This window comes from Gobius niger (assembly GCF_951799975.1).
Source record: "Gobius niger genome assembly, chromosome: 6".
Taxonomy (NCBI): domain Eukaryota; kingdom Metazoa; phylum Chordata; class Actinopteri; order Gobiiformes; family Gobiidae; genus Gobius; species Gobius niger.
In genome coordinates this window covers 23,747,709-23,773,818 of record NC_136857.1, presented here as the reverse complement: position 1 = coordinate 23,773,818, position 26,110 = coordinate 23,747,709, and the positions used below count along the sequence as shown (strand labels likewise).

Sequence of the window (26,110 nt, the reverse complement as noted above, 5' to 3'; positions counted from 1 at the left end):
TAACCAACCACTGCTCCTCAGCAGAACCCCCTCCCCACTGATGCCACAGACAGCGTGTGGAGCAATGGGCGCTGGCTGCTCTGCTTCATGACCACGACACTGGGGGCCGCCGTTGCTGTAGTACCTCCATATCGCCACTAGGCCCCCATTGAAAAGCATTGGAGTTTAGACACCTTAAAAACAAGTTTAACGCCTGGTTTAAATTTTTTCAAAACTAGACTAGGCTAGATATTCCTCCTGAGATAACGCTGGGTTAATCACAATATATGAAACCAGGCTGGTTTTCGTAATATGATTTTTTTTCGTACTTAATGAGGGTCGGACTGTTAGCATTGGAGCAGCGTGAGCTACATGTCACGCAAGGGCAGAGTCTACGGTGAAAATCCCGCCCGTATGTCCTTTTTAGGAACATGCTTCGTCAGAGCTGGGGAGGGGGCGTCTGTAAATCCGCCATGAATTCCCCCTCGACCGTGGTCATTATGGTAAACGGGGAGGAGTGAGCATAAGACAGAGTCTATGGTGTGGAGGGGGCGTGTCGGAAACGGTCAGAAGTTCTTAAAGAGACAGAGGCCTATTTCAAGCCATTCGCTACAGCCATTTTGAGAGAGCAATTTTATACAAGGCAGTTATTCTAATTTACTGCATTTACAGACCAACAGACGGTTTCGTCATCATTGTAGTGTGCTATAGACTGGTGCTATGTGATTGAAAAAAGCATAATACCTTTAACTACACACTACAGGTGTGTAGTTAATAAGCAATAGTAATGAAGTAGTAAAGATACACAATAAAATTAATAAAACAGTAAATATCCTCCATACTTTCGCAAGCAGTCATCTGTATACACATACATACGCAACACATACTAAAACGATCCAGTATTGATCCAGTAAAGAACTTGTACGATGACGAGCTTACACAGACAGTTAGCTGGAGTTGTTTTAATGTTTAATTGGAAATATTTTACTGGCTGGTGCAATGTGATTTGGGCAGCTTAGACGACAGCCCCCACGACCTGTGGTCTAAGAAGATAGATATTGTGATAGAACCACTTTAGACCTAAGAAACCAGATTGGACTGCTGAGGTTTGTAAAAAAATGCTCTAAAAATCTTTATTGTTGCAGAGAATATTCACAAACAACAGCTGAGTCATTCCACAAACAAACGAGATGGGCTAATCAGAATGCTCCATTTAGTCCCACAAACAAACAGACCAATCAGAGCTCAGATCGTTCAAATGGACCAATGGCAGAAGTCGAAACATGACAAAAACATAAATCACAGAAAAACATCAACCATTTGGCTTTTCTTAGAGACGTTTATATATATAAAAAAAAGAGTAAATAAAGAGAAAACGGTCGGCTACAGAAAGAGATTTATTTTACACAGAGCTGGTCCAAGTCCTGCCCTTTAACTTTTGACCTTTCTACAAACTACATTTAACTGAAAAACTTAATTATTTTCAATTGATGACAAAATACTGCCACCGACTCCACCCCTTCCATTTTTTTCAAACATTCTGTTCCATGAAAAAAAAAAAAAAAAAGCAGAGAAAATAATGGGGGAAAACAAACAAACATGAGAAATGTTTTGATTGGTCGATAAATGTACAAATATATTTTACAAGTCTCTGTCTTTTACTTTTGAAGATTGTGGATGGGTTGAATGGTAAAAGGAACCACTGGCCCAATCCCTTTCTCCGTTTAAGGGCATCATTCATAACAGGGCAGAGCTTAAGAAGACAGCTGTCCAATCACAGGCCTCAGAGGAAAGTTTTTACTGGTCGGGTCGGAACTTCTTCGATCCGACAGGTTTACTGTGAAACGAGTAGAGTAGAAATGTCTTAAAAACTCATAACACTTCTGATTAAATTCTTAGGAACAAAGACATTTCATGCAACTTACAAATCAGGTGAAACACCAGGTCTTTTCATAGCAGGTTTGGCATCTTTAGTATCTACAAAAAAACAACAAAAAAGTGTCAATATTAAATGAATGAAATAATCATACTCACCTTTTTTCAATTGTTTCTTTGTAAATTCAACTGTAACCACAAGAAGCTGAAGTGATGCTTTTTAAGAGCACACAAGCAAAATAGTTTACATCAGAATTATACTTTTGTCATTTTGATGCAATTCCTGCTCCATCTGAGATAAAACCTTCTTTCTGCACACGGCAAGGTGTGTATTATAGACAGCCGTTATGCAATTACCCAATAGTACCTTTGGGGGACGTAAATGTATACTATTTTAATGAATAAAGCGGACTTCCTTTACCTTGTAACCACCGCACTTGTGTGGCTGGTCCGTAGCCCTTCTGGTTCCTGGCTGCAATCCGGAAGATGATGGCAGGTTTGGTGGTGTAGTCGATGTGGGCGTTGGACAGACTGGAAGACTGGACCAGGCAGGACGGACTGGGCCCGCAGTAGACCCTCATGAAGGCCAGCTGCCCCTGGGACCCCGAGGAGCCTGCGGCGGTCTGCGACGACTGGATGGCCAGGTAAACCGAGTACTCTGTGATCCGCCCAGATGTGACCGCGGGAGGCTCCCAGGTCAGCTGAGCGCCATCAGGGCTCTGGAGGGGGAAAATTTAACCTTACTTGCACCTTATTTTTTCTCAACCACTTTGAATGGTGTAGGACTACACATATCACTTAATGTATTAGTACAATGTTTTGATTCTGCTGTCTAACCTTGCTGATCTTAATGGCACACGGAGCTCCGGGGAATCCCGGTAAACAGGTTTTAAATGCAGACACTTCAGAAAACGCCCCTCGTCCACAGATGTTGATTCCTGCCACTCTGAACTTATAGGCTGTTCCCGGCTGCAGCTCAACTTTTCGCATCTGAGAGTAATCCGGCACTGTGCCCGAGTCATCCTGAAGGAAGAGCAGGGCAAAACATTAACATTAAAGGCTATATAATTCTACCTAAACTGTACATTATTAGTTTAGAGTGCCCTTACGTCTGTGTAGTTGTCGTCAAAGGGCACGTAGTAGTGAGACACCACCATGTTCGTGACCTTCACGATGCCCACGTCATACCACTGAGAGTCTTTAGGGACTGGTTTGGCTGCAGCTGGTTTCTACAGACAGAACAGAAAGAGGGTAAAAAATATCAGTATTAACAAAACTTCAACAATGGTAGACTTAAACAAAAGCAAACGTTTCCACGTCTAACATGCAGATCAGCTGTTGCTCTTCTCTCACCTGTGCGGCGTTTGCAATGCCGTTAGCCACCTCTGTTAGTGTGGCAGCGGCCTGGATCTTGTTGGGACTGGCGCTCATGGGAGGTGGGGCAAACGTACTGGCCAATCGGGCGACAGCGCTGGTTACAGCGGATGATGAAAGTTCATGTCCATTACTCTCTGCTGCTGGGTCGTTCAGGCTGTCAGCTGGAGCCAGACCCTCTGGGGAAATAAAGGTTTTCACATAAATTGACAATGAGCAAAGATTTACATGAAACACATAACATTTAATGTTGACTAAACTTACAACATCTACCAACCTAACAAGCAACACTACAATATACAATAATCTCCTTTAACTGCACATGTAATAGGTCCGTCCGTAGGCATGCTGCAAAGCTTCTGTGGTTCCTCACCTGTGGGCATGGTGTGCTGTGGCTCTGCCTGAACTGCCATAGGCTCTGGTTCCGTTTTTGGCACAACCTGCTGTGCCTCCTGAAGCTGCTGCTGCTGTTGAACCAGCGCTGCCAACTCCTGCTGGGTTAAGACAATTGGGATGGTCTGGTCCACTCCGCCTTCTGCATCAGGACATCAGTGTCCAATTAAGCTTTGTGGACAAAACTAGACTCTCTTCAAAGAATTACTGACGGTAAAAATAAAAGCTTCTCACCTAAATGCCCTGCTGCCTGGAGGACAGCTTGTATCGTTGCTTGTTGGGCCTCGTCTGTTGCCGTAGTCAGCTGGTCTGAGGTCAGTCCGGTCACCATCAGAGTCGTGGCTCCTGATTCGTCGCCTTCTGATGACATCAGCTCCTGAGGCAAGCCGCTGTCTGCCGTCTCCATCTGACAACAAAAACATAATACAAGTTATTGAATGAATGGTCGCAAACGGCAAAGGCAGGTATTGTAGAACCACTGCCGAGAATTAAAAAAAACTACTTTTTTAGGTAAATTCAGCAACTCATACAGCAAGAGAGGAAAGACAGACACAAAGAAAGTTTTCAAAAGATTCATGTTACTTTTTTTACCTGTGGAGTGTCTCCTGCTCCTCCCACATGCACTTGTAAAACCGCGGCTTCTGACTGATCCGTCTGCATCGGCTCCTCACCCTCTGCTCCAGTCACCACAGCTGCTGCTTCAGAAGACTCCGCCCTCTCCTCTCCAACCAACGACGAGATCTCCTGCAGAACAGCCATAAATTAAGGTTTAATCTAACAAAGCTCTACCCCGTACAGTAATGCCGTCACTCACGGGGATGGAGGGTCCCGGAGTGGGAGTTGCCTGAGTCACGGTGGTCACTGCTCGGCTCTGAGTGGCTGTGGTGGTGGCAGCGGCAGGTGTCGAGTCTACGGTTTCACTGGACTCCCCCTGCGACTCCCCACTCTGCTGGGCTACAAAGGTGACCAATATAAATGTTAGCTTTGTTGAAAACGTTCACAACATCGAAGTTTGCGTATTTTGTTTTGAATATTTCCGACTTACCTGTGGCTGTAGTTGCTGTGTTCGTGGTTCCCGTTTCATGAGTTTCACATGGAGGATTGGAACAGACCTGGGAGAAAGATGCGTTTTCCCTGAATATTAACGATTCTTATTTTTGTTCAGTCAAAAGAGTCCTTGAGCAGGCATCAGAGCAGCTGTTGGAATCAGGCTCAAAGGACCTTTTTTTTTTCTTTTTTTAAATAACTTCTAATAAGAACGATACAAGGACATCATCTAAACTCATCTCAACTTACAATCATTTTCAAGGGAAAAATTATATTTTCTATCAAGATAAGAAAACTAACCCGTTGAAGTCCTCCTGCTCCTGCTGTAGTTGCTGTGTTGGTGGTTCCCGTCTCATGGGTTTCACATGGAGGATTGGAACAGACCTGGGAGAAAAATGTGTTTAACCTAAATATTAGAGGTCGACCAATATGGGTTTTTACAAGGCCGATGCTGATTTTGGGGGACATTTATTGCCGATATGCTCGGCCGATATTTTTGACCAATTTTTTTCGCAGATTGTTCCAAATGTCAGGAACATAAATACTTGGCCGCTCCAGCACGGCGATCAATAATACAATTGTGGAGGTTAAAACTGACTCAGTGATATTCCACATCGAATATTCCAGATTCTGTGCATGTTCATATTGACTGAGGTTTAGTAAAACTTGTATTTAAAAGGGAGTTTAAAAAGTTAAAATTATGTATTTTCCTCCCCCTACATGTTCCAGTAATGTCCTAATGTATAGAATGAGCCCAGACTTATTCCTGCACCGTCACTCAAAAACCTGTTACTTCGGGTTGAATTGCCATCATACACGAGTTTAATATAGAAGGTGCAGTTACACGTATGACCTGAGGTGACAGTAGTGTGTATAAAGTGGCCAACTTTCATCTAGTCCCTTTAACAAACTTATGGCTAACACATTTTTATTGCGATGCGTCTGTTCGCCTGAGGCGTAGGGAGTTGTGAGAGGACTCAATGTAAAGCCCTGACTTCGCTCTTTCCAATGCAAGAAACGGGAAGTCGATCACTGACAGTCCCGGAGATATCGGCCGATAGCCGATATTGTAAAATTCACAAATATTGGCCCGACCGCTACTGAATATTAAGTCACAGCAAATGTTGGCAGCTCGAAGGAAATTATAAAAAATTACTTCTGATAAGAATGATACAAGAACATCATCTAAACTTATAGTTAGTCATTTTCAAGGGAAAAATTATATTTTCTATCAAGATAAAAAAAAAAAAAACTAACCTGTTGAAGTCCTCCTGCTCCTGCTGTCGTTGCTGTGTTGGTGGTTCCTGTCTCATGAGTTTCACATGGAGGATTAGAACAGACCTAGAAAAAAAAGCACTGATAAAAATCCTTGTTCTTTCCATCACCACACTTGCTGAGTGGCCATTAGAAGCACTAAGAGTTTAAATCGAGGGCTGACATAGTGCTGAGCCAGTCAGATCAGATCAGATGTGTAGTCACAATGCACACTGTGTTTAACTTTAAACAGTCTAGTAAAGGCCTAAAATCGCCGCAGCATGATCCAGGTCCAGGCAATGGTCACTGGGGCTGAGCCTTGGCAGAGCTGATATGGCAAAGCTGGATCAGATCAGAGGAAGGTACTAAGCCAGTGCGCTGACATTGCCTTCACGCTGTTACAGCGTGACTGATTGACAGTCTAGACTTGACATAAATCATGTGGTTTCCGCACCTGTCTGAGTCCTCCTGTGCCCGCTGTGGTGGTGGTGGTGTTTGTCGTCCCAGTCTCATGAGTCTCACAGGGAGGATTGGAACAGACCTAAAAAAAGAGGAATACCTGGTCATTTGCTTGTACCATCCACATATAAAAGACTGCTTTAATAATAGATTGATAATTTCTAAATATATGAACCAGTTTAAGGATTGTATAATGATCCAGTAATGGCATGATTCATATCACACCTGTCTGAGTCCTCCTGCGCCTGCTGTGGTGGTGGTGTTTGTCGTCCCCGTCTCATGAGTCTCACAGGGAGGATTGGAACAAACTGTGGCTCCGTTTACTGTTAAAACTGCACCGGACTGGTTCGACGAGACCTTAGGAGAAAAAAAAACCTTCTTACAAAAATGTTTTATTCATTTTTGCTTGGAATTGATTTGATGTAGCAATATTTGTGTAAAAATGACATGTTTACATAGGAGATGTAGGTAAGAAAATAACAATATTTGAATTTACAGTGGACAGACTCATCATGAATAATTGTTACTTCATCATGCTAAGCACAAAGATTGAGCCAGAGAATTAATCCCTGTAGCGAGAAGCATCCGCCACTGGCTGCAGGAGGAATTACGCATGAAAACAAATCATTTTAAAGCAGTACTAAGTAACGTGTTTACCTTAATAAATCCTTTTCGTAGTCCCTGTGGGGGTAATACAAGTGTTTATGGGATGATTGGAGGGTCTTTCATCTCCCCCTGGTGTCTCTGACCAGAAAACCATGTTTGCAACTTGACTGCCAACGGTCCGGAGAAAGCAATACACACTAATGGAATCACGAAGAAGAAGCTAACATGCTAACGGGCAAAGCTAACTGCGGGCTAATGTCACTTTAAACAGTATTTACAGCAAAGTTTGAGTGAATTTTTTTTTTCCATTGTATAATTGGATGCACAATATCCCTCTCTCCCTTCGCCTTTCCTGTCAGCGTAGTATTTACTCTCCAAGACAATTAATAAGTAAAAAAATCGTAACTTGCTACTACACCTGCAGTTGCGCTTATGGCCTCTAGGGGGAAGAGTTGCTTAGTACTGCTTTAAGCTATTGGTGGCATACTAACAAACTCAATCACGCCATGATAAACAGTTTAAGTGCACAACGGCTCAGTGCTCTAGTGATGCTTTAAAAAAGCAGAGAACACTTCCATGTTGTAAAAACAGTCATTATGTTGTGATGGGAGGTTTTTACCTGTGTGTTCTGTCCCATGTTGGAGCAGGCAGTGGTGGCGGTGTTGGTCGTCCCGGTCTCATGAGTTTCACAGGGTGGATTGGAGCAGACTCGCTCTGTCCCGCCCATCGACGATGTGGCCATGGTCGCTGTGTTCGTGGTGCCAGTCTCATGGGTCTCGCACGGAGGGTTCGAGCAGATCAAGGTTACTGGGAGGGCGAAAAAAACATCTCCTTAATGGTTTTCCTCTAGCCTTATAGCTCCAACTTCAGTATTGGTCTACTCACGTGTCACCTGTATATGATTAAACCATTTCTATCAAGACATTGCTGGCTTTATCAAAAAGAAAATTCATAGATTACCTGTGTTGGCGCCCTCGTCTCCCTCGGCGGTAGTCGTAACAGTGGAGCTGGTGGTGGTACTTCCAGGTTCCTCTGAAGTGGGAGAGGCCATGATGGACACTGGCAGGTCCTGGACCAGGGGCTGGGCCTCTGCTCCACTGGGGGTCGTGATCAGTGTCACCTACGGACGCACATGAAGTCAATTATACTGACTTTTTATTTCTAGTATTTACTTGTATTAATTACTTATAGGGTTACGTTGTTGTGTCAAAAAAAAAAGTATGTTACTGACCTGTTTGGTCACCCCAGAAGTAGCTGTTGTAGTGACCTGGCCGGCTAATGTGGCGATGGTTGCCAAGGTGGTGATGGGTGTAGCCAGGGAGGCGTTGGCCCCGGCAGCACTTCCCGCAGCCACAGTGGTGGAGACTGCCCCTGTGACAGTGCCCAGGCTCGACACTCCTGAACACAGAAAGGAAGGGCTTGTTTAGTACAAACAGTATCTTAGACTTGACTGTATGGGCCGGGGTGTGCAGAGCTGTGTGTTTTTCTTACCTGTGGTGCCCTTGACGACCAGAGTGGTGACAGGGTGTTTGGATCCCGGCGACACCAGTCTGACTCCGCTCATGGGGACAGTCCGAAGGATAGTGCCAGGGGTCCCAGGAGCTCCCTTCAACACCACCTGTACTCACAGATGCACACACAGACATGTTCACGTTGGCTGCTCTGCTCATGTGCTACGTAGCTTTTGCAGACTTGAGGCTCTGCCATTCAGTAAATGATAAACGCTACGACTACGTTCAGAAAGATGTACTGTAGGACGGAGTGTCATACCTGAGTGAGCCCCTGCTGGCCTCCTGAGATCTTGGGGACCGTGGTGAGGATTTTCTGACCTGTTCCTGGAGTCCCCACTTTAGTTGTGAGGATGTGGATGGGACTGTTCCCACCTGAACACAAACAATACATGTGTCATGGGTCTCACATGGCGAAAATAAACCTAACTAATTTCAAAATTAAATAACTTCTGCAAACATGTTGAGGCTTGTTTCTGTTCAAAAACAGGCAGGCTGCTCCGGGGGAATCAAGTTACAAATTCATGTTTAGTTTGACAGAAAGAGTTGTCCATGATCTCGTAAAAGTAAAGCCTCATGAAAGTTTCTGCTCTTGTTTTCTGATAAGTCCATATATTCAGGTGTCCTCAGCAGCTCAGCAACAAAACGAAAAAACAAAAAGCCCATTTCTCCACAGTAAACTCGAGTTCACTTGATGCACAGCATCTTTTTATAATGTGTTGTTTAATTGAGATCCATTTTGTAAGGGTCAGGTTAGGCTGGGTCAGAAAAAGCGCTGACCCTCGCATCACTAGTAGATACTCAAACCCCGAGTATCGCTATCAGAAGTAAACATGCTGGATCGGTGCATCTCTAGCCCCTGTTTGTATGCGTACCAGCTCCTCCCTGTAGGGCGGACATAGGGATGGTCTTGATGATGGTAGTGCCTGGTTTGCCTCCTGTTGGAGACATTCCCAGGATGGTGGGTTTGTTGCCGGCAGTTCCTGCCTGTGCGGTGCTCAGGATGGTCGTCTGTTTCCCGTCTGCAGATGTCACCAACTTCAGGATGGTACCAGCGGGGAGGCCTCCTTTAGCCTGAGGGGCAACATATTAGGGCTCAATGATTTTGCCAAAAATCGAAATTGCGTTGCTAGCATGGCCTTATTGTGCACTAATATGAATAAAATTAGGCCTACGAACAATCGCATAATCATATTTTTATGGCTTGATTATGCAAGAAAATGTGAACCGAACAGTGCCAGATGTTGAGATTGGTCAACAACAAAACGCACACATTTTCTTTTTCATTCACTGTCTGACAGAAAAACAGATCAAAATAAATATATTAAAAATTGTTTACATAAATCATTTTTAGTGCATCCGTGTATAAAAATGTTGACATCTACCTGGAGAATCTGTTGGAGAGGATTTCCTGCTTGTCCAGTCACGGCTCCTCCCTGGACTGGTTTGGTCTGGACCACGGACACCACTTTACCCAGATTTCCCAGGTTTCCCAACTACAGCGCAGAAAAAGAAAAAGAAAAAAAAAATCATCATCAAGTATGTAAACATAAAACAACTATTATTCTTAGGATGGGGTAATATGTCAAAAATGTATATCCCTATTTCTTAGAAGATTAAGTTTCTTCTTTCTAGGGCCCACACATGACAAGAATAAAATCTGTCTGTCTCTCAGAGCATGATGGAGTGGGTGAAAACAGTCGATGGCATGTGCAGTGTTGGTGTATTATTAATAATATGATGATCTTTCCAAATGCAAATCATCACAGGGTCAGATTAAAAAATGAACTTCGTCATATCGACCAGCTCTATTAAAAGATGCAAATACTCACCAGAGTCCCCCCAGAGCCCATGCTCAGAGGACTGTTCACCAGTGTGATGGTCTTGGTCACCCCTCCCACCACTGTGGTCACCACCTGAGCCTGCTGGGACACCGTGACTGTGCCGGACTTGTGCACTGTGATAATTGGTCGGTTGGGTGTTCCAGGGGCGGAAACAACAGAGGCCCCGCCCACCTGAGCAGCGGCGGTCTTCAGCATCCGAGTGGCTGGGTTACTCACCTGAGAGGAAGATAGAAATGATGGTTAGTCTATCGGGTTTAAGAGAACATATTAAATCATGTTTCTCATGGAAATAATGTCAAACTGAACTCACAAAGCTACTCAATACTTGTGTATCCTGCCTTTCTCACTTTTTATTATCGTCACAGAGAAGCAATTACTGCTGGGGCCAACCGATATGGATTTTTGGGGTCCAATGAATACTGATATGAAGGGGGTCGGCCTGGCCGATAGCTGATATAAAGGACCAAACAAGACTGTAAAGTAACATGTGCAATAACCCCTTGTGTCACTTGCCACTTGCACTATGATGTAAACCTGCACAGCTAACCCTGACTACAACTTTTTAGTTATAGTCTGTTCACTTACTTACTTACCATTTACTGTTCAAACGTTTTGACCTACAAAGTCCTTGCTAGTCATTGTATATAAGATACCACTATTTACTATTTAATTGTTTTTTTCCTGCCTATTTGCACACCAAGGGCCCGATCTTGTGCATCAAAACGGAGACGATAGCGTGACATTTTGCGCTCAGTAGGAGCACTTTGTGATCTTGCCACTCCAGACTTGGCGCATTTAAGTGGGTTGAGACACACACCTTTTCCTCCAACCAGATCGACTCCGCGTCCAGGAGAGTGGTTGTGTGGGAGTGGGGGGTGAACATGTGCTTTTGTTTTGCTTCGCGTTCACGCCGAGCGCGGCCGATCCGCGCCACAGCGGACGCTGTAGCTCTTTTTCTCTCGAGACGTGAACATCGTTTAGCTCACGATGGGGTAAATAAAGTTTTTAGTTTGACCTGTGAGAGCCTAAGGCTTAAGAAAGAACGCAAGACAGCGCAATGTAAACGAGGAAGTGAATGTCAGCCGTGTTTCCATCAGTGCAGTCACCTCCTCTTGTGACGCCCCCTCACAGGTGGCGGAGGCGAATAGCACATATAGCGCCGCCACTCGGAAAATAATTCGCCAAGAGCCTGCGCCGCCCCGTGCGCCGCCACAAGATCTGGCCCCAAGAGTGTTTCTAGGAGCTGAATGTAACAAGTACATTTCTCCATTGTGAGATTAATAAAGGCTATCTTATCTTATATATTCTTTTAATCTCTAGCCCAGAGGTTCCCAAAAAATTGACACGGTAACAACTCGGCACCCCATTGTATAAAGTTATTGCCCCTTATGTGACTTCAAGCCGGAAAAATATTTGAAAATCAAGATATTATGTATTTAAACTGTTTATTTTTAATATTCGAATTTCAATCTCATATGGTTCTGAAATTACAAACTAAAATCTACAACATAAAATACATAAAATAGGTGTTAGAACCCGTGACAGATTTTCACCACAGTGTTTCTCCGCTCCCCTGACCCCGAGGAAGTTGTGGTAGGACTCGTTTCAAAGTGCTGACTTAGCTGTAAAAATCTCCATCACTTTCGGTTCCAGAGATATCGGCCTTTTTTATGAAAATACGCAATTATCGGGCAGCCGTTACATTGATTGGGCCCTACACCACATACTACAAATTGCAGACACATCTTAATGCATAAAATGCTATAATACAAAGTATTTTGCCCAAAAACAAATAATTAGAAACTGATAATGCAAATGGGTACAGGTTGGCAGGTCTGCCAGTATTGCAATTTTCTGATAAATCGTAGATAAATTATGTAGAGTTAATTGTATAAAGTAGTCTAAGAATCCTTACCACTTTGACAGGCAGTGTGGTGGACCCAGGGCTCACCGCCACAGTCTTTACCATAGTGGCACCAGCCGGCATGTTTAACACGGTCCCCGATGAAGGAGGGATCTTCTGTGTGGCCGCGGCTGCTGCAGCCAGAGCTGCCATCCCGGACATCTGAGGGTTAGTGCCTATGGGCTATTATTCAACAATAAGTGCCATAATACAGAAGCAATTTATCCGGAAGGCTTTGTTGAAAATGGTTTGATTACGGTCGTCTTACCGTTCCTTGTTGCGTGGTCTGAGCAGGGACCACCATGCGGACGCCAGCTGGAAGTGTCGTTACGGCAACAGGGGATTTGGGTGCGGCCTGGCGAACCGTTACGATGGAGGCTCCCGAGGCCGCTCCGGGAGATGCTGCCACCTTCAGGACAGCTGAGGGAACAAAGGGCTTACTAGTAAGATTTAAGTCCCAGATTTAAAAAGCAGTAAGTTACTTACAGGCGCTGGTCATATAATTAGAATATCATGAAAAAGTGCATTCACTTGTTATTCAGTTTAAACTGTGAAACTAATATATGATTGACTCATTACATGCAAAGTGAGATATGTAGCCTTTGCTTATTATAATTTTGATGATTATGTCTCACAACTTGTAAAAAATCCCAATTAAAAATCTCATAAAATTAGAATATAATAAAAATGGAATGTAAGCCATAATCTTCAAAATTATAACAAACAAAGGCTTAACATGTCACTTTGCATGTAATGAGTCTATATCATATATTAGTTTCACATTTTAAGTTGAATAACAGAAGTACATGAACTTTTTCATGATAATATAATTATATGACGAGCTTGTACTTCAACTATAACAGTTACTGAAATATCTTTGGACAGTCCAAGATGATATTTGAACAATGACAGAAAAGCTTAGATATCCACTGTATTGACCAACGTGTTTGCTAATGTTCATAACTCAATCATTCGGTGCACAAAGGAATAATGCATTGCGAGTTGTAGCACTAAAACAAAATCAGCCAATCAAATACGACTAATCGAGGCTAATGTAGAAAAGCACAAAGCATTTCTTGGCTACTTGGAAAGGGCTAAACTGTATCGAAGCTCGGCCTCGGCACAAAATCAGAGCGTACCTGGCTTATTGGGCGTGACTAAAGCGCCTCCAGTTGTCCCCGCCGGGACCAGGGTGATGCCGGTGGGTGGCATGGCCGTTGTGGGCGTGGTCGGCAAGGGCGTTACCATGGGAACGGGGTTTGAAGCGGCGCTGGGGGCGGGGCTTGACGGTGTAGTCTGAGGCAGGTCGTACTTCTGCAGCTGAAGGACGTAGGTGTCTGCCGTTTGACAAGGGCCCCAGCTCACCTCCAGAGACGAAGTGTTAGCGCGAACCAGCTGCACACGGGACGGGGCACACGGCCGCTCTGGGACAGAAGGTGAAATGAAAAATATATTACATTTTAATATATTAACATTTGAGAACCATTTATTTTTTTTGTTCAACATCCAAAGCCAGGATTTCACAAAATAATGAATTTGCTTCATCAAAGGGAAAAAGAAAATTGATGAATGTTTTTCACAGAACTGAGATCACGAGAGAACAAAATTCAACTGTAAAATCTCAATGCACTGCTCAAAGGAGCTCAACGTGACCCTCACCGGTTTCCAGGTACCAAAGGTCTTTACAGCAGACCTGGTTGTTCCAGGCCTTTCTGTAGCCATCTCTGCCGCTCCAGATGAATAGACGCGAGTTTATGGCCACGCTGCAGTGGCCTGCTCTGGCCCGCGGGATGTTCTCCTCCTGAGAGTCCATGACCACGGTCTCCCAGTTCATTGTTTCTACAAAAACGACAAAAAAATAATCTAGACCATTTTAATGGAAAAGTACAGATCTTTGGTTAGTCAACTAAAGCCAGGGACACATTACAGGAGGTACAGCCCTTCATTCACAGGATGTGACTTGAGTTTGAATTATTTGTCACATCCTCATGAAGCCTCGTGTCATAAAGATGTTTGACATGTATTATTTTGTTGAAATTTTATTGGCAAAATGGCATGTTTAACCTAGTCTACATCGGACACACCGCTCTCATAATGTTTCTGACAGATACACAAGTAATGTGGGTTTCACTGCAGGGCACCAAAATTGCACAGTATTTTTTCAAAGGGCAGGAATTTCATAGAAAATAATCAGCACTCAAAGCACAGTAAGCTCATGAACAGCTCAAACAACAAAATAGCAACAGCGTGTCACTGGGCTTGTACCTAGATTGAGACAGGCCAGAGTGTTGGTGCATTTCCATTCCTTCTCATGAGTGGCCACTTTTACATCCTCCATCACCAGAGGGACCCAGCCTCCGAACACATACATCCTGGAAAGATGAAGAAAAATCACATTTCTAACCAATTCTAGCATTGCAGGGATGCAGCTGTTGGGTTTCTATAGGGATGTCCCGATCTGATATTTTGACACTTCATGCTGGCTGATCCGATACAGTCTTTTTGTATAATTATATTTTTATATAACCATTATATATAATTAATAATGAATAATATATTTTATGTATTAGATTCTACGAATAATACATTGTAGACCTATTGCATATTGAGGTAGTTTCACCCATTAGCAGTCTATGCCTTTCTATAAACATGCAACACGTTTTGGATTTAGTTAAAATGTGCATTTTATATGAAATAATATAAAAAGAAAAACATCTTTATAATTCGAGTCTCCTTCACAAACAACAACAAAGCAGCAGATATTGTTTCAGCCAAACCTGCTGCTAAAGGCGGTGTTTAGGGCCTGTAAAAGACATGATCACCACTGTTTGATTGGATACTGTTTCTGGCTCTTCTGTAAACGCTACATGACTGCACAGCAAAGGTAACGAGGATGTTTTCCCTGCCATTATGTTTTTAGCAGCCGCAGAAAGCTCTCAGTGAGTGTCCAACCTGATAGCAGTAGCAGTAGCAGGAGCAAAACGTCCGCGCAGTAACTCCTAAAGACTTCCCCCGCTCACTTCCGTCAATAACCTTTAGGAGTTACTGCGCGGACGTTTTACTCCTCGTATTTGCTTATAAAATCGACACGTTACATTTCTGTGTAAATATACTTCGCATGAAAACACTTCACGTAACTTTATTTAAATAGGGAACACGTGGAAGAGCTTGGTAGCTTCTATCGTGAGCTTTTTTGGAGCTATGTGACATGTGGGAGAGGCTGCGTATGTGCTCCGTTTGCCTGGCAGAGCGCACGGACAAAGACCAGACGGGGATATATTAACTCGGCTAAAGTGAGGTAAGAGCATATCTCAGTATGTAAAAACGGTGGCCTATTCCTTTAATATAGAAGCTGCAGTTACGCGTAAGACCTGAGGTGGCAGTAGTGAGTATAAGTTTGACCAACTTTAAGTTTCAAGTTGGTCATTTTTAAAGTTTTTGTTTACTATTGTGTTGGCACATTTTCCAAACCATTCTCCCTCTGTGATTCAACACTGTCCATCTCCTGAATAAATCAATGGTCCTGTTGTGGTGCCAGTCTTTAAGAACTTAACTTTTGAGTGAGCCTTCCTATTGATTTTACACATCAAAATAAATATCTGCAAATATTGGATATTGGCCACAGCAGCAGGGGAAATTTCGGATTTCAGCAGATTTTCATATCGGGCCATCCATGGGGTCGGCTAATACCGATACTTTATATTGGATCGGGACCTCCCTGGTTGCTATATACAGTATACACACAGCAAACATCTGCAACAGTGTTGATCAAGTCAAAGGCCTTTACTTGTGGTTGATGATGGTGGCGGAGTGCAGGCTGCGTGGAAGAGGAGCTGTCCCACCAATGGAAGGTTTGGTCCACGCCAAAGAGTCTGTGAGAAGGAAAGATTTTATAGAATCATCACTCAGTTCAATCTACAATTACACACTCAAGACTCATAGTAGTTCTATTTCACTTGACAATAAGCAGAAATGTGTTATAAATGATACATTTAGGAAACACTTTATTTCACACTACCCTTGATACATCGTACTTGACAAATTTAGTACAATGTAGTGTGCTATGCAACAATGTGTAATAACTTGTACCTATGGGTTAGATACACAATGGAATAATATGTATATGTAAAAAACATCTTTATTTTAGCTTCTTGCCGCTGCATTATTTTCATCACATGTGTCGCATTTGGAGCAGAAGAGCTCTAGGTTACATCTAAACTCGTGAAAACAAAGCATGCTAATGATACGTTTACCCCATAAAACTGGACATTCAACTAAACAAAGCCTACTTTGAGAGGCTTTTATAGATAAGAATGTACTTTATGTAGCAAGGCAACAATGTAAGGGGAAAGGGGAGTGCACCTCTGAAGTGCCATGACGCGGTGCGCTCCAGTGTGTGTTGAAATGGACGCGCGTCTCATAATGCGCTGCGTTCTGGTGTGCACTTAAGACAGTTGTCTTTAACACCAGTCTGTCGCAGTTGTCGGGACACAGACATGAACCACGAAACTCTTGATGTATTGTCGTAAAAACTCCTATCTGCTAACTGCGCCGGCAGCAATTGTAGAACACCAACGCTACATACAGGATATGAGAAAATGTGCAGCCGCTCCTGTAAGATGATCGTCTTCATCTGTGTCTCACCAATATCAAGCACCCAGAGGTCTCCGAGTCTGCAGCCGCTCATGCCTCCGTAGATGATCAGTCTGTTCCCTGTTTTTCCGCTGGTGACAACCGCCGTGTGGCTCTCTCTAGGTGGAGGAGGCCGCCCCGTGGTAGAGGGGATGTCCCAGCCCACCACACTGGAGCCGGGCCGTAGCTCCAGGCAGTAGAGGTCATTCAGGTATCTATGGATAAACAACACAGGGAAATGTTTGTGTAAGCTCTCAGTCTTCCAGAAGAATTCCATACATATTCCAGTACAGGAGAACCATTGAGAAGGAAAAAATAGTTTAACAACATGGTGACATCGTCAAATATATGGTTATCGCGATATTTCTTTTTTATATATATTGTGATATATATTTAAAAGGGACTATACTGGAGTTTAAAAATGTTAAAACATCCCCCTACATGTTCCAGCCATGTCCTAATGTGTAGAATGAGCCCAGGACTATTCACCACAACTACCTCTAAAATCCTGCACTGTCACTCAAAAAGGTGTTAATTCGGGTCCGAAGTGCGTCATGCACAAGCTTAATATAGAAGCTGCAGTTACGCATAAGACCTGAGGTGGCAGTAGTGAGCGCAAAATGACTAACTTGCATCTAGCCCCTTTAAGGCCATGTCGCCCTGCCCTATCGGGTACTACAAAAGATGGTGACGCAACTACCCTGTAGTTGTTTATGTTAAATACTGTATCTTTTTAATGTAGCAGCAAAAAAAAATACCATGTATGATTGCCATTAAAACAGCAAATTCCTTTCTATTTCAGCAATACTTGTCATTGCCATTCACTAATTCTAAATGCTGTGACATCATATGCAAACCTTGTAGACCTGTAGCTGTCCCCATCTAAATGAATCACTAAAACTCTTGTGAAGTGAAAAAGCATTAAAACTAGTGATGCACGATGTCAATTTGACACAATAGCCGATAATTTCGCATCTCCCGATACAGATAACTGATAATGACACCGATAATTATGTACATATATATTTTCACTTTATTTTGTTATTTGAGTTTTACTGTGGGTTTGAGTCTCCAACTTTTTCTAAAAGCTCAGGTTTTTTACAGTTTCATCATCTGAGCAGTAGGGCTGAACGATTTTGAGAAAAATCAATATTGCGATTTTTTTCAATCAATATTGCGATTTTCCACTAATAACTTTTTGTTGCAATACAATTCAATATTTACAACTGATTTAATACAGTATTACTTACTCTTAAATCCTTTATAAACACATGGAATATAATTCCAAATAGTCCACATAGTCATTTAGCCTACATCATTTCCAATAAGCTTATACTGAATATTTTTTTTGGTAAATAGCCTAAATAATTCCTTGCTATCTGCTCTTGTGTTTTAGTCAGTGGTTGTGAGATAAGTTCTTATCTTTGTCCAAAACATTCCCAAACATAAGCCTCGAAAAGTGAGCCGCAAAGGACTCTCAACAAGCAGCTCAGGCTCAGCTTCATCTGTGTGGAGGCAGAGACGTGTGAATCCGGAGGAAAGTTTCTGGTCAGTGCATGATAGCGTGTAGCGCTGCAGCTAACGCAATGCTAACGGAGGAAACAGCAATAGTCCTTAGCGGACTATTACTATTGCTACTACACGCTGATATTTTCCTAGTACATCCACGATCTACCGCGCACCTTAAGTAGACGGAGAAGTAAACAAAAGCATGCGGTGGAGCGTGGAGTGGACGTCTGTGGCGTCTCTTGCTACTACACTCACTTCTATGGGCAGCGGCATCAGCTGCATGGGCCGAAATCGCGTGTCTCTGCGATTTCTAAATCGCGTTGTGTAATATCGGGATTAAATTGCAAATGCGATTAATCATTCAGCCCTACTGAGCAGGTTTGTCTCTGTCTCTGCTCATCTGTGTCTAGGGCTGAAACGACTAATCGACGACTAATCGATTATTGAAAGAGTCAACAACTATTTTAGTAATCGATTAATTGTTTTCTGGCTCACACAGACTAAAATGGAGCAAGCAAAAATGTAGTTTTTTGGATGAAAACCTACTTTGATTTTATATTTAGGGTCTGTAGTGGTTTGTACAATGTAAATTTCATAAATAGAGCCTTCAAAAAACATTTCCCTTTAGTTAACTCCATCACCACTTCCCTAAACAGTTATAATGTGATAAAAAAAATAATAATAATAACAGCGAAGCGATTAATCGTAAAAATGATCAATAGATTAATCGATTACAAAATAATCGTTAATTGCAGCCCTATCTGTGTCATATTTTATTAAAAAAAATTATAATAATACTTCCTTCTTAGTATTTTCTTTTTGTTGACATCACACTAATGAATTGTTATATACAATACTGGAATATAGAGAGTATTGCTATATAGAATACTGAAATATAGAGAGTATTATAGTATTTCACTGAGTTTAGAGAGGCTCTGACATGAGAGAGAAGTGATGCCATCCGTGCCTTTGACAGATTCAAGTGTGACAAATAATACAATACTTCAGCACCAAAACAAGACACTCTCTCCTGCATTGGGCTCATTTGTGCCTCGTGTGGCAAAAAACACGAGCTTTGTGGCTCATTTCACCAACGTAAAACTTCTCTCGTTCATAGCGCTTCAATCACGGGGATATTGTCTTTTTTTAAATCAGAAATACGCAGATCATACATCGGTTTAGGCCCAGCCCTGTTCGAGTTGTTGCGGTGCTAATGTTGAAGTAACTTTGATGTAAAAAAGTCGAAAAACTCTTCCTTCACAGAGAGCAGTGCAGAAGTCGGCTGGGGAGAGCGTATATCTGCTGCTGTGAATGTGCTGTCTTGAATCTGCATCAGCTCCAGGCTGCAGAAGGGGCCCGGGCAGCGCCGCTGCAGAGAGAAAGGCAGCGAGCTGGAGCCGCAGATTCAATGCAATTTGAGTTTATAATTATCGGGCCTAATTATCGGCCACATTTTTTTTTATCGGGGATGGCGATAATGATCGGCGGCCAATATTATTGTGCATCCCTAATAAAACTTTATTTAGTAATGTACAGTATTGTTGCACTGACCTGGGTATATTGTTTTTGGGATCCTCGCTGTCATTGGCAAGTCCTCCAAACAAGTAACAGCGAGAACCAATCAGAGAGAAGCTGTGTCCGAGGCGGGGACAAGGGGGCGGGCCGCCATTCTTTGGAGCTTTGGCTTTGAGACGTTTCCACTCCCAACGACTGGCCTAAAAACAATAAATGAATAACATAATTAAACAAAGTAGCGAGTGTAAGGTCATTCATTCTTTCAATGTCCTTTGGTACATGGTTTCCAGGGTAGTATTTCGACATTTTGTGACGTTTATTATCTAACTGAAATTCTCAGAATAAGGACCATCTGTGCCATTTTGCAATGTGACTTTTTAAGCGAGCACCTGACTCACATGCAATTTCATATTTAGGGTCTGTAGTGTTTTGTACATGTACATTTCCCTTTAGTTAACTGCATCAACACATCCTCAAACAGCACCACTTAAAGGGACTATACAGAGTTTAAAAATGTTAAAATTAAGTATTTTCCTCCCCCTACATGTTTCAAGAATGTCCTGATATGTAGAATGAGCTCAGACCTGTTCACCACAACTGCCTCTAAAATCCTGCACTGTCACTCAAAAAGTTGTTACTTCGGGTCTGAAGTGCCGTCATGCACGAGCTTAATATAGAAGCTGCAGCTACACATATGACCTGAGGTGGCAGTAGTGAGTTTAAAATGGCTAACTTCCATTTAGCCCCTTTAAGCTATATTGTGATAAAAAAAAATTGAAAAAATAAAATTTTCCTACACCATTCACAGCCAAGCGATTAATCGTAAAAATAATCGATAGATTAATCGAATACAAAATAATCGTTAGTTGCAGCCCTAGCGTACACACATGCGAAACAGAGCTTAAATAAAGAAATACAGACTAAAACTTTCACTGTCACCTCAGTACGATGAATATTGAAAGATTTCTTTATTGTTACACCCCTAGCTCTAACATAAACTTTTTTCCCCATAAAAAGATGCATAATTCACCTTTAAGTCAAATTGATATTTGAAATTCAAAAACAAAACATAAAACTATTTGATTTGTGTAAAAAACTACATAATTTAGAAACGAAACAAGCAACTGACATAATATCAACAACTGGTTATGGAAATGAGGATTAAGGAGGGGTGGCGCCATTTTCCTCTATATATTTCACCAGTGTTGTTCACTATGGAACTAAACAGCAGAAAAAAATCCAGTGCATCAGACTCTTCTTGAATTAGCCGACAAAGACATTTGTCCTTAACACTAGTTTGTCTCACTACATACACATCCATCCAACCAACCAATTCAAGTTAAAGCAATTGTTGTCAGAACGGTACCACTCTGGTGCACAAAGGAAATGCAAAATAAATCTGTCCGTCACCAAACATCACCGCAAATTGCACTTCACTGACATACTCGTTCCCCCACTCAAAACACTTATTTTGCCCAATGCAAAACAGGGACACAGACACCATGCAACTTTTGATATATTGTCGTAATATCTTCTGAATGCTTAGGATGTAGCCAACCCGATGCACCCGCGTGCTGTTGCGCACTGACATGCTCTTGAATGTGCATCCTTCTGATCTTCTGACCGAGTGTCAGCTGCCTCTAAAGGTTAAAAAGGATCTGATAAAGTGAAACATGAGGCGATGCTAATCACGGCAAACAGTGTTAGCTAACTTTAAGGTAACTTTCTACATCTTATATTTACAAAATCAAGACCAATCAAGACATTTTAAGATCCCGCAGGAACTGTGCATCATAATAGCACTAGCATCTTCTGCTAGAAAATTCTGGCATGTGATACACTAGAGCCGGCCTATTAAAATGGTGGCCCGGGAGTCAAATCTGGTTAGCCAAACAGTCTGGCCCAGACGCCAATTTCCCATAAGCAAATCATAACTGTGGCACACTGGTGGCTACCACTGAAGTCCACTGCAGCGTAAGCTCTCACTGAGGAGGCTCTGCCCCACCAAAAAACATATTACAGAGAATTTCTGTTACCATTGCAGTTTCTCTGTTCAGCCTTTACAGTGGTCAGAACTCTGGTAGAATCAAGCCCAAAAGCAGTAGTTGGGAGCACTAAAGTATGTCCTTTTGTTTACGCATAATAAGTAGCCATGTGCTTTTGGCCTTCAAAATAATTCAATAGAGCTGGAAATAAACTATGCCAGCTCATGTTGATGATTTACGTCTATCTGGGACCTCAACAGATTAGGCTCAAACTGCTCGAGCGAAGTACAAAGCAAAAGAGAGAGGCTTTCTGAAGAACACATTCCAGACAATAAATTATACATTTACTCTTAATTGTCTCCAGCTATCCAATTATGACTCAATTGGTTACATCACTGGGTTGAGCTAAAAGGGACATAATAAAAGACAAACACTCATGCCACAATTCATAATTAGAAATGGCAACGGGGGTATAACGTATTGTGAGATTTCACAATTTTAGAAAAATTTGGCATTTTATTTGAAAGATGCTGTGTTGGAAAGGAAAACAATTCAACAATTAGCATTCTTCCCAACACTCGCACTTCTCACCTGCAGCTCATAGAGGTCGTTGCTGTACTTGCCGTACTCCACCATTCCCCCAAAAACCAGCAGCCGAGTGCCATCACACACAAAGCCATAAGCTGCACATCCAGGAGGAATATCACCTCTGACAGCGGGGATGAACCATTGGTTTGTGGCTGAGGAAAGACAGGCACAGGTAAACAATACACACAAGATTTGGTGAGCATATAACAGAAGTCTTCATGTTCGGAATGAATAGGTCTAGTTGTGCATTTCTGCTTTTATGCTCTACTGGGACACCTTGGTTTTGTTCTTCTTTTTAGGTTTGTTCAGGCAAGTCATAGTTAAAAACTGAAAGAGCAGATTAGTATAAATTTAAATTGAGTATCTTGAAACATCGAATGCATGATAATAGTCTCTACTCATAACACAAAAGCCCTTTTGTGATGGTCAAAGTAAAATAAATATTGATAAGTGAGGTTTGTTTGTGTTGAAACGGAAAGGGGCGTGCCTCTGTGACGTACACTTTGTTTTTAGTAAAATCGCGCCAATTCTCCGTGAGTCGCTGGCAGTGGTAGAACCGCTACGTTAGCACCTGAGCTAAAGCAGCTAGCCAGGGGCGTAGTGGCTAGTTTAGCACAACAGTACTACATCTTAAAGTGCACCGTTGTTTACGGTATAACAAGAAAATCTGAAGCACGTGTACTCAACCTATTGCACATTATAATAGTGTTGAAAGGACTTCCACAAACTGAAATTCCATCATTACTATATAAATAGGGAGTGGGGAAAGCCTAAAGCTCTTAGCCAAAGTAGCTAGCTTGCGTATGCATTATTGGGAGAAAAATGTACACCAAAACATAATGTAATGTAGATGTACCTGTATTATATACGTGCAGTTCGTCCACGATGCCCTCGTTGCCTCCCCCAAACACCACCATCAGCTCTTTTATGGCTACAGCTCGATGTCCATGTCGGGGCCGCGGAACAGGGCCGCTCCAGCCCAACACTCGCTTCCACCTCGGCTGCAGCACCGCGGGCTCCGATGCCATGCTGCAGCTGTTTTGACCCTCTCCTGATGGTCTTTCACGAAGGAGAGAAATCCAAGTTTAGTCCACGGTTCGACTGCAATTAAAATCCACCCTGGCTCGATGACAGCTACACAGGAATAGTGTTAGCCTGTTGATAGTTTAAGGCTAGGTCGCTACCAGTATGTAATATTGTCTTTATTGCCGTCTGAAGACGATTTAGATTTCTCAATGAAACCAAGAGATTAGGACAATTAAATCCAAACAGAAAATGAAAACGATGACATCAGATGACAGTAGAAAAATGTAGTAAAATATGAAAAAGGTTGACGTTAGCTCGTTAGCTGATTCATCAAGCTATTTTGAAATAGCAGAGTTGCTAACAATGAAGCAGTCCGTATTTACAATAGGGTATAAATCTGAACATTTTTCAGCTCAGCTTTGATTATATTACCAGCTGTGCATTGGAATATGTTGCTAAGAAAATCTCTCAGGATTACTAGAAAAAAGAAAAACATAAAAAAAAAAACTGCTTTAGCCGTTAGCCTAGCACACTCTGCAGGGACGTTCCCAGGAAGCCGCCATTTTAGCTCCGTGAGCGCTCTGCAGAATCGGTAAAATCCAGATCAGAAACTTCAAAATCCCCACGAACTAAAGTGCGTTTCCAGCTGGGAAGGATTTGTATGTACAAATCGTCTATGCATCAGAGCAAGAGAGCTGCACCAAGGCTGCAAGCCAGTGTTAAATGTGCAGAGCGATCGGACTCTGCGCCGGTATGGAAGCCGCCATCTTGCTGCTAACAGCAACCGAATACAACAGAGGCGCGCTGCGGAGAGCGCTGAGCCAAGCTAACGGGCTAACGCTAACTGTAGGCTGTCTGGCCTCAGATATTTCCTGCTATTGCGTTAGAAAAATGTTTATTTTATTTTACACGTACCAATCAAATCAGTTACTATGTTGTTGTTTTTTAATATAATGTAATCCTTGTTGACGTATTAGTGATATGTTATGTTTCACTGTGTAAAGGAGGGGGGTATATTAGAAATATAGGGTTTTTCTATTGGTTATTCAGTAACTACTTTGCGAGTGCATTTATAATCTGCATTGACGCTCTTGTGCTGTGGTCCATGTCAAGTGTGTCGCTCGAGGTTTAGGTGAGTGTGAATGCAGGTAAATCACACCTGGGGCCAATCAAACAGCAGCCAATGAATATTACAGCATGGGCCTTTATTTCCTCAAAAATCACTCTGAAGACAGGTTGGTACAGCGCATGGTTAGAGCAACATCATATATACAACATTTGACTTTGCATTGATTAATTTATGTTTGGAATATAATGCATATTTAGGAAATGGACTGGCACCGCAATTTTGCGATTAACTTGTTTGGTTCACTTTAGACCATGATCCTTGTCATTATTTAAATTATCCGCCTACATTCAAAGTTATAGATCAACTTTATGCGACGCTAGCTTTAGCAAACGAAACTACCAAACCTGTTATGTACAATGCCTCTCTTCTAAAAAAATAAAATAATAATGTATCGCACGATGGCTCGATATCAAACCAAACACTATTCCTTTCTTCACTGTTTTGTTTCAATGCATCAACCCTTCATTAGATCGCTGTCACACGCCCCTTCAGTTTGTGGCTAACGAGTTAGCAATTATTTTGGCTATCCAGATTTAGCCCAACTGAATGTATGGTATGATGCGATATGATGCGTCAAATGCACTTTTAAGATGTAAGATTGATTTGTCTCATAGACGCGCAACGTGCTACTTTATATTTAGAACAATTGAGAACACACATTTCAGTGAGGCTATTGTTGACATATTGAAGCCCTAAAACTCCTTTACCAGACAAACATGGCGACGCCGACCGTTAGCTGCTATAATAAGCGGAAAAGCTGCAGTTCTTGTTATTTCTCGATGAAGTACTTACTGTTTACTGACGAAATAATGCGTTTAAGACTGGTAAATTTGACGTGTTAATGAAGGCTATCACCGCACGGGTATAGCTCTTGAAAATTCAAGAATATAAAATAAATGTACGCTTTCATGCCTCCGAGGAAGACGCCATTTTGTGTCTAACTTTTCCGTGCAGGTGCGGAACAGAGCACCCCCTGGAGAGAGAATGGTGTACTGTATGTACCGCAGCGCTTTCCTTTCCTCATTACTGAAGCCCCAAATACAATAATCATAATATTAATAATAATAATAATCATAATAATAATGGCACGTAAGAGATTACTCATACTAATAGGCTACCAACTGAGATAATAAAAAACATTTTACATAAATCCTCCAAACGTTATTTTGTTGCTTGTTTCGACAAGCTATCAAGAAACACCCAGGGTGTGCAAAAAAGACAGGAAATCTACAATCAATTAAATATAAAGTAATATATGATGATTTTGGCTTATAGCTTCAAAACCCCAAATTCAAAATCCTCAGAAGATTAGAATTTTACATGAAATCAATAAAAAAAATAAATAAACAGAAATGTTGGTTTTAAAACTATAATCATGCATATGCACTTAGTAAAGGGGTTTCGGTCCCTTTTGCTTCAATTACTGCCTTAATGCGGCATGGCATGGATGCTATCAGCCTGTGGCACTGCTGAGGTGTTATGGA

The 26,110-nt window shown here is 42.2% G+C and overlaps 2 protein-coding genes across 5 annotated transcripts in view; one reads left to right on the top strand and one right to left on the bottom strand.

Annotated features, from left to right (window-relative positions):
* The window catches only part of fgd1 (FYVE, RhoGEF and PH domain containing 1), a 267,099-nt gene that overhangs the window by 149,233 nt on the left and 91,756 nt on the right, over positions 1-26,110 (top strand). The gene's annotated exons all lie outside the window — the stretch shown is intronic.
* On the bottom strand, positions 1,106-25,551 carry hcfc1b (host cell factor C1b). 4 transcript variants are annotated; one of them, XM_079557823.1, is made up of 34 exons: positions 25,419-25,551; positions 23,328-23,530; positions 22,475-22,623; positions 19,935-20,098; positions 16,887-17,089; positions 16,030-16,114; positions 14,508-14,614; positions 13,902-14,081; positions 13,382-13,666; positions 12,511-12,662; positions 12,255-12,425; positions 10,328-10,555; positions 9,881-9,991; positions 9,371-9,569; positions 8,758-8,870; positions 8,479-8,605; positions 8,219-8,385; positions 7,948-8,107; positions 7,607-7,794; positions 6,607-6,738; positions 6,377-6,463; positions 5,926-6,009; positions 4,969-5,052; positions 4,667-4,733; positions 4,436-4,575; positions 4,213-4,365; positions 3,856-4,027; positions 3,602-3,763; positions 3,208-3,407; positions 2,964-3,083; positions 2,692-2,877; positions 2,276-2,573; positions 1,905-1,956; positions 1,107-1,816 (listed from the first exon to the last, which is right to left on the bottom strand). In XM_079557823.1, exons 2-34 carry the CDS (start codon positions 23,497-23,499, stop codon positions 1,777-1,779), a joined length of 4,938 nt encoding a protein of 1,645 aa, XP_079413949.1. In that variant the 5' UTR covers positions 23,500-23,530; positions 25,419-25,551; the 3' UTR covers positions 1,107-1,776. The 4 variants fall into 4 exon arrangements, with proteins under 4 accessions (XP_079413950.1, XP_079413951.1, XP_079413949.1 ...); XM_079557822.1 differs by lacking the exon at positions 25,419-25,551 and having other exon boundaries at positions 23,328-23,717; XM_079557824.1 differs by lacking the exons at positions 4,969-5,052; positions 25,419-25,551 and having other exon boundaries at positions 1,106-1,816; positions 23,328-23,718.